The 12,017-nt window shown below is 42.3% G+C and overlaps 1 protein-coding gene across 1 annotated transcript in view; it reads left to right on the top strand.

Moving 5' to 3' along the window:
• rictora (RPTOR independent companion of MTOR, complex 2 a) overlaps positions 1-12,017 on the top strand; it is a 238,748-nt gene that overhangs the window by 66,674 nt on the left and 160,057 nt on the right. Inside the window, exons 4-5 of the mRNA XM_059644956.1 lie at positions 813-877; positions 3,330-3,461. Coding sequence (XP_059500939.1) covers positions 813-877; positions 3,330-3,461 — 197 coding nt within the window. The remainder of the gene's footprint in view (positions 1-812; positions 878-3,329; positions 3,462-12,017) is intronic.

The following is a 12,017-nucleotide window of genomic DNA, read 5'->3' as shown; positions in this document are numbered from 1 at the left end:
TCCACCTCTCTCACTCGCTCCAACCTCTTCCCCAGCAGAAAGTACAGCCCTCTGCTCCAACCCTAACCTCACTATCAAACCGGCGGACAAGAGAGGTGCAGTTGTGGTATGGCACACTGACCTTCACATTGCCGAGGCCAGGCACCAACTCTCTGAAACCCCCTCCTCCTTCCCCCTTGATCATGACCCCACCCCTGACCACCAAAACATCATCTCCCAGACCATCCATAACCTCATCACCTCAGGTGACCTCCCACCCACAGTTTCCGACCTCCTCGTTCCCCAACACCTCACCACCTGATTCTATCTCCTTCCCAAAATCCATAATTAACTTCTGAGGAAGGACCACCGGACCCGAAACATTAACTCTATTTTCTCCTTTACAGATGCTGCCAGACCCATTTAGCCGTCTTGTTGGTGTAAATTTGTGTGAGCCACTCAAATAAAACTTGTAATACTACATGAGACTTTTACGCTTATATCTTTCAGTGTCTCGCATTGCTCTTCACTTGGCAATTGCCCAGCGAGGCATGATTGAAATCAAGAGCTCATTGTGTGGGAAGTCGCAGTGTAAATTTGTCTCATTATGCCATGTTGCAACATTCAAATGTTTGGCCCTCTGCCAATATTCTGTATCAGGCAATAGACACAAAGTTAGTTACATTGTTTAGCTGTTTTGTTCCAAGTTGTTTGACATGGTGTCTCTCTCTCTCTCTCTCTTCCCCCCAACACACTCTCTCTCTCTCTCTCTCTCTCTCTCGCGCTCTCTCTTTCTCTCTCTCTCTCTCTCTCCCCCTCCCTGTCCACCACAGTTACTCTGTAACGTTGGCCACTGTGAAGAGAAACTAGGATTTACTTATGAAGAAATTATAATATGGTAAGTTCACCAACAATCTGATATTTCCAATTTTTATGTGGTGAGTTTGTTGGCATCATCGAGATTCAAAGTTTTCATTCTTGAGGAATCTGGATTATTCAACTTTGAGAACATTTATCTTCTGAATTACGATCACTGGTAGTCAGTGGGATTAAGTGCACCTCCAGGTTTAATTATAAAATGTAATCTGACATTTTTGTGCTGCATTGATTTGAGGTGTGGTCATTTGCAAAGATATTAAACTGAGATTTTCCTTCTTCAAGAAGGCATGGGATATTGATATCGTAGGCAATATTTATTTCTTGTTCAACATGGCCAAAAAAATTATCAACAATTACATGTGTTTCTACAGACATTAGCTGATGTGAGGTATGCATTTTATTTAGGTAAACTAGGGAAGACCTCAACAGTTAATGGTAGGGCCCTGGAGAGTGTTGCTGAACAAAGAGACTTACCGGCGCAGGTGCATAATTCTTTGAAAGTGGAGTTGCAGCTTGAGATGGTGGTGAAGGTGTTTGGGGTACTTTCCTTCTTTTGATCAATGCATTGATTATAGGAGTTCTGATGTCATGCCGCGGCTGTACAGGATGTTGGTTAGGCCACTTTTGGAATACTACATTCAATTCTGGTCTCCCTGCTGTAGGAAAGATGTGAAATTTGAAAGGGTTCATAAAAGATTTACAAGAATGTTGCCGGGATTGATGGGTTGGAGCTATAGGGAGAGGCTGAGTAGACTGGGGCTATTTTCCCTGGAGCGTCGGAGGCTGAGGGGTGACATTGAAGAGGTTTATAAAATCATGAGGGGCATTGATAGAGTGAATAGCCAGGTCTATTGTCCAGGGTTGGGCAGTCCAAAACTAGAGGGCATGGGGTTTTAAGGTGAGAGGAGTAAGATTTAAGTGACCTGAGGGATAAATTCTTCACGCAGAAGGTGGTGCATGTGAGGAATAATCTGCCACCAGTGGTGGTGGTGGGGGCTGGTACAGGTACAACATTCAACAGACATCTGGATGGGTACATGAATAGGAAGGGGTGTTTAGTGGGAGGTAGGCCAAATGCTGGCAAATGGCATTAGATCAGTTTAAGATATCTGGTCAGCATGGATGGATTGGACCAAAGAGTCTATTTCTGTGCTGTAAATCTCTGACTCAGTTGAGGTGGTTCACAGTGGTGCAATAAGGCAAAATTACACAGTGGGCCAAGTAAAGGTAACATTAGGAAAGATAGCCAAAAGTTTGTTGAAAGTGGCAAAGTTTTGAGGAAGGCCTTAAAGGAATAAAGGTGGCCACTCAGAACGGTTAGGACGGAATTCGAGTTTAGGGCCAAAGCATCTGATGACAAGGCCATCAATGGTGAGACTGTTAAAATTGGAGATGTTCAAGAGGCCAGAATTAGATTAGTGAAGATATGAAAACTGAGTGGTCATGGAATATAAAAACATGGGTGAGAACTTTAAAATCAATGCATTGCTTTACTAGGAGTAAATGTGTGTCAGCAAACAGGACTGGTATGTGAACAGACTTGGTGTCAGTAAGGAATTTAGTTTATGAAAGATAGAATTTTGGAGATCAATGTAAGTTTTGGAGCAGAGATAATGGGAACTGCAGATGCTGGAGAATCCAAGATAATAAAATGTGAGGCTGGATGAACACAGCAGGCCAAGCAGCATCTCAGGAGCACAAAAGCTGACGTTTCGGGCTTAGACCCTTCTTCAGAGAGGGGATGGGGTGAGGGTTCTGGAATAAATGGGGAGAGAGGGGGAGGCGGACCGAAGATGGAGAGAAAAGAAGATAGGTGGAGAGAGTATAGGTGGGGAGGTAGGGAGGGGATAGGTCAGTCCAGGGAAGACGGACAGGTCAAGGAGGTGGGATGAGGTTAGTAGGTAGGAGATGGGCCATTCCAGAACCCTCACCCCATCCCCCTCTCTGATGAAGGGTCTAGGCCCGAAACGTCAGCTTTTGTGCTCCTGAGATGCTGCTTGGCCTGCTGTGTTCATCCAGCCTCACATTTTATTATCTAAGTTTTGGAGCAGTTGAATCTAAATATTACAAAGGCATAAATTAGAATTTTAGCAATGAACAAGCAAAGAAAGGAAGTTGGGCAATGTTAAAATGGTGGAAATGAGCAATTATAATATATCAGTGAACGACTGCAGTGAAGAAGAATCATGAAAAGACAGTTGTGGCCAGCTGTATCAAAGGCTGCAGATGGGGAAGGCTAGTTTATCTTTTTTCACTATTATACTGGATAGCACCTGTTTCTATGCTGTGGCAGGAGCAGGAACTGGATTTCTCTATTGTTGTGCGTTAATTTGTGGCTGCGTTTGCTTTCAAAATAACAGGCAATTAGTTACTTTGAATATAATTATTATGAAGTGCTTTTGAGATGTGCTGGAGGTGCTGTAATAGATGCTTATTTTTCCTCTCTTTAAATATACTGTCCTCTTACACAGTTTGCGATTATCATTGTTAAATGAAGCTAAAGAGGTGCGTGCAGCTGGTCTCCGTGCCCTTCGCTATCTCATCCAAGACTCCAGTATTCTTCAGAAGGTGTTGAGACTGCGTGTGGATTACTTAATAGCTAGGTTAGTATGTGTGGTTTGATTCCTCTTTGAAAATATGTAACAGATTGCCAAATTGCTAAATGCACTGGCTGGTGGAAATTGTATAAATGTGTGCAAGTTGTTGTTGTGAACTTACACCTTAAAGGTGTAGAGACTGTGTTAATCTCTATTCACTTGCACCTTGACTACTAGCGGGGAAATTTTCAAACTGTAGATTGAAAACTCTTTCTCTGTTAATCAAATGCACTGTCAAACATGTTTACTCAGTTAATTGGTAATAGCTCCAAAAACTAAACCATTAGGTTATCACACACCACAACTTGGTCTAACGAGCTTTCCCACTGGAGCTGATGGCACTTCTAGAGCACTGTACAAAAAATGAAACCTGCAGGAGAAAGACAGAGAGCAGTTTGGTAGAACAGTGGAGCATCAATACCCTTCTAGGTTACAAAATAGTTTATAAACATGTGAAACTAATGTGGCTGTTCGTTGATCATACATCATCATAGAATCCCTACAGTGTGGAAACAGACCCTTCGACCCAACAAGTCCACATAGACTCTCAGACCATCCCCCTATAACCCACCTAATTTACACATCTGTGAACACTATATGGGCAATTTAGCACAGTCAATCCACCTGGCCTGCGCATCTTTGGACTGTGGGAGGAAACTGGAGCACCTGGAGGAAACCCATGCAGACATGGGGAGAATGTGCAAACTCCACACAGTGGCCCAAAGGTGGAATCGAACCCAGGCTCCGACGCTGTGAGGCAGCAGTGCTAACCACTGAGCCACCATGCCACCCCGAACATTAGCTGGGTCTCCCGATCAATAATCCGGCAATAATACTGCTAGGCCAACAACTCCATGACAAACTGCTGTCACACTTGGCCAGAATGGCAAGCACTTCTTGAAAGCAGCTGCTTGGCTAATGTTTATATTAACATGGATGGACCTTGTCTCCAAATGTTTAATCTGTATTCAACAGGAAGAAAAACAGCAGTTGCTGGAAAAGCTCAGCAGATCTGGCAGCATCTGAAGAAAAACATCAAGGTTAACGTTTTGGGTCCAGTGACCCTTCCTCAGAACTGATGGTAGCTGGGAAAACTTTGGTTTATACGCAGAAAACAGGGAAGGGGAATGGGGCAAGATATAGTCCAGAAAGAGAGAAGAGCAGTTGGATAGACAAAAGAGTTGATAATGATCTAGCTAGGAGGGTGAAGATTTGTTAGTAGGGATCCATAGTGACTAAGGATGGGTAGAATCCAATGGCAGGCTATGTGATAACATAGGAAGGGTCACCAGACCTGAAATGTTAACTCTCTTTTCTCCTCCGTAACTGCTGCCAGACCTGCTGAGCTTTTCCAGCAACTTTGTTTTTGTTCCTGGTTTACAGCATCGGCAGTTCTTTTGGTTTTTATGCGATAACAAAGCCTGGTCTATATGGTAGGAAGTAGGGCATGGGAGAGTTTAGGCCCTAAAATTGTTGCACTCCATATTGAATCCAGAGGGTTACAGGGTCCCCAAGCAGAAAATTAGGTGGTGTTCTTCCAGCTTGCGTTGAGCTTTGCTGGAACACTGCAACAAGCCAGGGACTAATGTTGGCCAGGGAACAGGATGGTGTGTTAAAATGGCGGGCAACTGGTAGCTCTGGGTCTTTTCAATAAGCAGAACGTAGATGTTCTGCAAAGCTGTCACCCAGTCTACGTTTCGTTTCCCCAATCCTTGGGCACTGAGTGTTTCTTTATAGGATGTGGATGTTGCTGAAAAGTCTAGCATTTATTACCCGTATGGCGTTGAGGAAGGGATTCTACGAATTTGACCTCATGACACATGGTTTCAAAGCAGTGATGGAGTGAAAGGTTTAAGGTAAGAAGCAGGAGGTTTAGAGGAGATTTGAAGGGTAAAGGAATGTCTCACCCGGTGGATGATGGGGTACCTGGGATTCACTGCCTAGAAAAAGCATGCACCTCAAGACATTTAAGAAGTACTGTATTTAGATGAGCAATTGAAATGCCATAACATACAAGCCAAGGGTCAAGTTCTGAATAATAGGATTAAAACAGATAAAAATAAAACAGAAAAACTGGTGTAGGTACGATGAGCCAAACGGCCTTTTTCCATATTGTAAAAACTTTGTAACTCTGAAGCTTACAGATGGTGGTGATTCAATGCATCAGCTGCCCATGTCCTTCTAGCTGGTAGAGTTTGTGGGCTTGGAATGTGGTATCAAAGTTATGGGTGAGTTATTGCAGTTCATCTTCTAGCTAGTGCACACTGTTGCCACTGTGAGTCAGTGGTGGACAGATTTGAATGTCAAAGGTGATGGATAGGCTGCCAGTCAAGCAGGCTGCATTGTTCTGGATGGTGTTGAGCTTTTTGAGTGTTGTTGGAGCTGCACCATCCAGGCCATTATTCTGTTATCTTTGTCTTGTCATCGCTCGTATCTTGTCAATGGTGGGCTGACTCTGGGAGTCAAGAGGTGAATCAATTGCTGCTAAATTCCCAGTTTCCGATTGGTTCTTGTAGCCAGAATATGTAAATAGTTGCTCCAGTTCAGTCTATGATCAGTAGTAACCCCCACGCTTTGGTAGTGTAGATTTCAGCAGTGGTGACATCATTGAACACCGAGATGAGGATGGTCATTGCCTGACACTTCTATGGCCTGTGTATTAATTGACACTTATTAGCACAAGTCTGAACATTAGCCAAGTCTTGTTGCATTTGAGCATACATTACTTAAGTGCCCAAGATTGAAAGTCATGCTGAACATTGTGCCACTATCACTGAACATCACTGCTTCTGATTTGTGATGGAGGGAGGACCTTTGAGGAAACAGCTGAAGATCATTGACATAGGACAGTTATGTGAGAAAATTGAGGGCTGCTTTGGCACAGTGGTAATGTCCCTACCTTTTGGCCAGGAGGCCAAGTCTCAAGTCCCACCTGCTCCAGAGATGTCATAATATTCCTGAACAGGTTGATTAAAAATACCTGTCCTGAGGAACATTCTGCAGAGATGTCTTGGTACTGAGATAACTGACCTCCAGCAATCTTGACTACCATTCCTATTTGTTAGGTATGGAACTCTAAATAGCAGAGAATTTTCACCCTGATTCCCATTGACTCCAGTTTTATTAGGACTCTTTGATTTCACAATGTAGCTAAATGTAACCTTGATGTCAAGGGCAGCCACTCTCATCTCACTTCTGGAGTTCAGATGATTCTTCAATATTTAGAAGATGACTGTATTAGGTTCATAAGCTGTGATGTCCTGGCAAAACGTAAACTGAGTATCCTGAGCAATTAATTGCTGACTAAGTGCCACTTTGATAGCAGTGCCGATAACACCTTCCATCACTTAGCTTATGATTGACAGTCAAGCCTTGGGACAGTAACTACTGTGTTGGCTTTATCTGTTTTGGTGCACATGATATATCTGTGTAATTTGCCACAATGGTGTGGAGATGCCAATGTTGGAGCTTTACGAGAACGACTTGGCTATTTTTGCAGTCTGTGTTTGCAGTGCTACTGCCAGAATGTTTTGGAGCCCAAAGCTTTTGCAGCGTTCAGAGCCTTCAAGTGTTTTTTAACATTGTGTGGACAGGTCATAATTGACTGTAGACTGGCATTTGATTGATGGAACACCCACTTGCCACTTGTAGCTGCAAATACTCCAGCCTTATCTTTTGACCTGACCTACTGCACCCCCGCTCATACATTAAAACTAACAGTCTCCTGTTAGTTATTTAATTGTCCTCCACCATTCATTACTGGATATGGCAGATTGGGTCTGATTGCTTAGTTCAGACTCTTGCATGCTTCTTGTGTTGTTTGGGCCCAAGCAGAACTGTGTTGTAGCCTCAGGTTGAAATCTAATTTTTAATTGTGCCTGATACTTACCTGCCATGCCATCTCATGTTCTACATTGAACTACTGTTGATTTCCCTGGTTTGAACCTAACAGTCGAGTGGGGATATCCGGGGCCATGAACTTACAGGTTTGTGGCTGAATACAATTCTGCTGATAACTAAGGAAGCTGAATCTGAGTTGCAAGATCTGTTTGCAATCTATTCCGTTTATCACTGTCATAATTTTATACAACAAAATGGATGGTATCCTCAATGTGGCTTTGGTACTTTGCCCCGAGGTGGCCAGCCCTACTAATACTGTCATAGACAAGTGTATCTGTGGCAGGGAGATTGGTGAGGATGAGGACAAGTATATTTTTCCCTGCAATTAGTTTCCTCACTATCTACCACAGATACAGTCTAGCTGCTTTGTCCTTTAGGAATCACAATCCCGACTGACGAAGCTCATAACCAAGCTACATTTGGTGATGCTTGTTGAAATTCCCCACTATCATGGGAAAAATTCACCTACTGCTGGAGCCATACCAAATGTAAAGGAAGATGATTGTGGTTCCAATAAACCAGTGATCTCCTCCTTCTGGACTGATGCCCTGGGGAATTCTCAGGACAGTTCCTGGCCCCAACCAGTTTCAACTTCTTCCTCAGTGACCTTTACTACTACTACTTAAGATCAAAACGTAAAAATTAGGTGTAAGAGTTGGCAATTCAGCCTCTTAAGCCTGTTCCCACCATTCAGTATGATCATAGCTGATCTCATCTTAGCCTCAACTCCAGTGCCCATTCACTGTAACCCTTCAACCTGTTACTTAATGAAAAACCTAAATATCTCCTCAAATTTAGCCAATGGCCTCAGCATCTACCATAGTCTGGGTTAGTGAATTTCACTAATTCACAATTTTTGAGAGAAGTAATTTCTCATCATATCTCTTAAATCTTCCTAATACTATGACTCTTATTCTAGATTGCAGCTCATGAGGAAATATCCTCCCTGTCCACCGTGTCAATTCTGCTTAGCGTTTTGTATACCTCAAATGGTTCTCGTCTTATTCATCTAAATGCTAGGCCTAAACTGCTCAATCTCTCTTCATAAGACAAACCCCTCATCTCTGGAATCAATCTAGTGAATCTCTTCTGAACTGCCTCCAATCTAATTACATCCTTCCTCAAGTAATGGGACCAAAATTGTACACAGTAATCCCGATGTAGTCTCACTAATATCTGGTACAGTTGCAGTAACACTTCCCTACATTTATCCTCTATTCCTTTTGCAATAAATGACAAAATTCCGATTGTCTGCCTTATTACTTGCATACTGGTTTTCTGTAATTCATGCATGAAGATATCCTGATCCCTCTGCACTCTCTACATTTGATAATAAGTTCCTTTTCCATCCCTCTGACCAAAATGGATGACCTTGCACACGCAATCTGTCAAACTTTGGCCCATTCACTTAAACTATTTGTATCAATTTGCAAATTTCTAATTTCTTCATTGCAACTAACGTTCCCTCCTATTTTAGTTTCATCTGCAAATTTGGATATAGAACCTTCTATCCCTGCATCCAAGTTTTTACTATAGAATGTAAACGGTTGGAGTCTGAGGACTGAACCCTTTGGCATCCTACTAGTTACCCCACTAGATCTTGCTCATCAGAAATGGAAGAAGGGGAATGTTTGCTGATTCTCACGTGATGTTCAATACAATTCATAAATTCTCAGATTCTGAAGTTGTCCGTGTCTATCCCACGTCTACTGGATTGGACAGAATCAGCATGCGTTTACGAAAGGGAAAGCATGCTTGACAAATATGCTGGGAATTTTTGAAACTAATAGCATTGATCGGGAAGAGCCAGTGAATGTGTTTTCCTTGGACTTCCAGAAAGCGTTCAATACGGTCTCACGTAAAGAAATTAGTGTGTAAAATTAAAATCCATGGATAGAGAACTGGCTGGCAGCAAACAAAAGGAATAAATAGATCTTTTTCAGAGCAGCAGGCGTTGACTTACAGGGTACCACAGGCTTGGACACTAACTGTTCAGATGATTCATAGTAAATTATTTGGGTGAGGGAGCTAAATGTAATATCTCCACATTTGCTGATGAGTCAAAGCTGGTTGGGAGGCTAAGTTGTGAGGAGGATGCAGAGATACTTCAATGTATTTGGACAAATTGAGTGAATGGGCAAATGCATGGCAGGTGCAATATAATGTGGATCAATGTGAGGCTATCTACTTCGGTCACAAAAACAGTCAGGCAGATTGTTATCTGACTGATAGATTGGGAAAGTTGGAGGTTCACGAAGTCCTGAGCATCTTTGTACGCCTATTACTGAAACTAACCATCTAGATGGAGCAGGCACGGAAGAAGGCGAATGGTATATTGGCCTTCATAGCAAGAAGATTTATGTACAGGAGCAGGAATGTCATGCTGCAAATATACTGGACTTTGAGACCACGCCTGGAGTACTGCATACAGTTTGGTCTCCTGTAAAGAAAGATGCTCAATGGAGAGAGTCGAGACTAGTTCCTGGGATGGCAGGGCTAATACCTGAAGAGAAACTGAATCAGTTAGGACTGTATTCGCTGGAGTTTTGAAGAATTAGGAATAGTTTTGTAGAAATCTATAAAATTCTAACAGGACTAGACAGGATAATAAATGCTTAAAAGGATGTCATTGACCAGGGCGATCTAGAGCCACGGGTCACAGCTTAAGGCTACAGGATAAGCCATTTATAAATGAGATGAGGAGAAACTTCGTCACTCAGAGAATGATGAGCCTGTGGAATTCTTTGCCACAGGGGACTCTGAAACATTGGACGTTTTCAAGGAGGAGTTAGATATAGTTCTTGGGGCTAAAAAGATCAGAGATATAGGGAGAAAGCAGGAGCAGGGTACTAAAATAAATATTGAATGGTAGAACATGCTTGATGGAGTGAATGGCCTACTCCTGTTTTCTGTGCTTTTATATGCAACTAGATCCAGATGATGTTGAGATTTTAACTGATAAGCAGTATGTAATATTTGTGCAATGATCAATAAGAGACCATTGTAGCTTGAAATTCAATGGAATCTCCATTGCTGAATCCCATATATTAACAACTCTGGGGATTACCTTTGGCAAGAAATTGAACTGGACCAAACTTAGAAATACAGAGGCTCTGAGGTTAGATTGGAGGCTGTGAATTCTGTGATGAGTAACTAAACTGTTGTCTCCCTCAAACTTTCCCATTATCTACAAGACTCAAGGTAGGAGCATGATGGCAAATTCTCATCTTTGCTGGATGAGAGCAGCTTCAACAACATGTGAAGCTCAGTATCAGGCAGCTCATTTTGTTCACATTCCATTCATCACTTTTAACACTCAATCTGTCGATCGGTGCACAATGGGATTGTTCAGTAAGATGCACTGTTACCACTCGCCAAATACCTCAGAAGCTTTGTCCAAACCTGTAATCTCGAACAACAAAAGCAGCAGACACGTGGAAAAACCACCAGCTGCAAGTTCCCCAAATCTCATACCATTGTGACTTGGAACTATGTCAGCATTTCTTCACTGTTACTGGTTCAAAATTTTGGGACTGCCCGCCGATAACAGTACAGTGGGTATCCTGAAAACAGGCAGTCTACAATGTGTCCAGAAGATGCTTGCTACCAGCTTCTCAAGGATCGTTAGGGTTGAAAAGCAAATGCTGATCCAGCCAACAGTACCATCAGTGTTCAGCAATATCTTTTAGGGAAGGAAATCTATCATCTTTACCTAGTTTCAATGGCTCTAGATCCACAGCAATGTTGACTGCAAACTGTCCTTGAAAGTAGCCTAGAGTGCCAATACATTTTAAGGTTTTTGGGAATTGGCAACAAATACTAGCCTGCCAAATGATGCCCCGTCCTATAAAAGAATTAGGATAAAAATTGAAGCAGAGCAGTTCCTAAAAGTAACTCCGTTTTGGGTGCACACACGGCCTCTGTTTTTTTGATTTTTCTTTTTTTTTTACTGCTTTCTGAGCCATTGGTTAGAATGCTCCCTGTTAGTTCCAGGCTAGATTTAGAGAAGGTCAGATTGGATTCCTGTCTTGTCACTTTGAGACTGCCATCCTCCCACCAGTACATGTCAATCAATGTCACTGAATTACTAATTAAGAACTGAGGATTTGAGGAAGGGTCAGTGGACCTGAAACGTTAATTCTGATTTCTCTCAACAGATACTGCCAGACCTTCTGAGCTTTTCTTGCAATTTCTTTTGTTAGTAATTCAGAACTCCAGGCTAATGTTCTGGAGTCATGTATTTGGATTGTGCCATAGTTAATGGTGAAATTTGAATTTGATACAAATCTGGATTAGAAAATCTGGTGTAATGAAGATGATGTAACTAACGTCAGTTGAACTGATCTGGTTCACCAATGTCCTTTCAGGAAGGAAATCTACCGTCCTCACCAGATCTGGCTGACATGTGACTTCAAATCCACACCAATGCAGTTAACTCTTAACTGCTCTCTGTGCTATAAGGGATGGGCAATAAATGCTAGCCCAGCCGTCAATACCCATATGTTGTGAAGAAAAGAGGTGTCACTTCTGAATCGTTGTTAGCAGGTGTTATTCTGTCAGAATGATTGATATTTAAGTAGCACTGATTCCCTAGTACAATCTGAATATAGTAGAAATAAGAGTTTGAGCTGGGTGAAGAGAGATCTGTAGAGAAGTAATAGT

Source organism: Stegostoma tigrinum, chromosome 3 (genome assembly GCF_030684315.1).
Source record: "Stegostoma tigrinum isolate sSteTig4 chromosome 3, sSteTig4.hap1, whole genome shotgun sequence".
NCBI classification, from domain to species: domain Eukaryota; kingdom Metazoa; phylum Chordata; class Chondrichthyes; order Orectolobiformes; family Stegostomatidae; genus Stegostoma; species Stegostoma tigrinum.
This window is presented reverse-complemented; position numbering and strand designations above follow the sequence as displayed.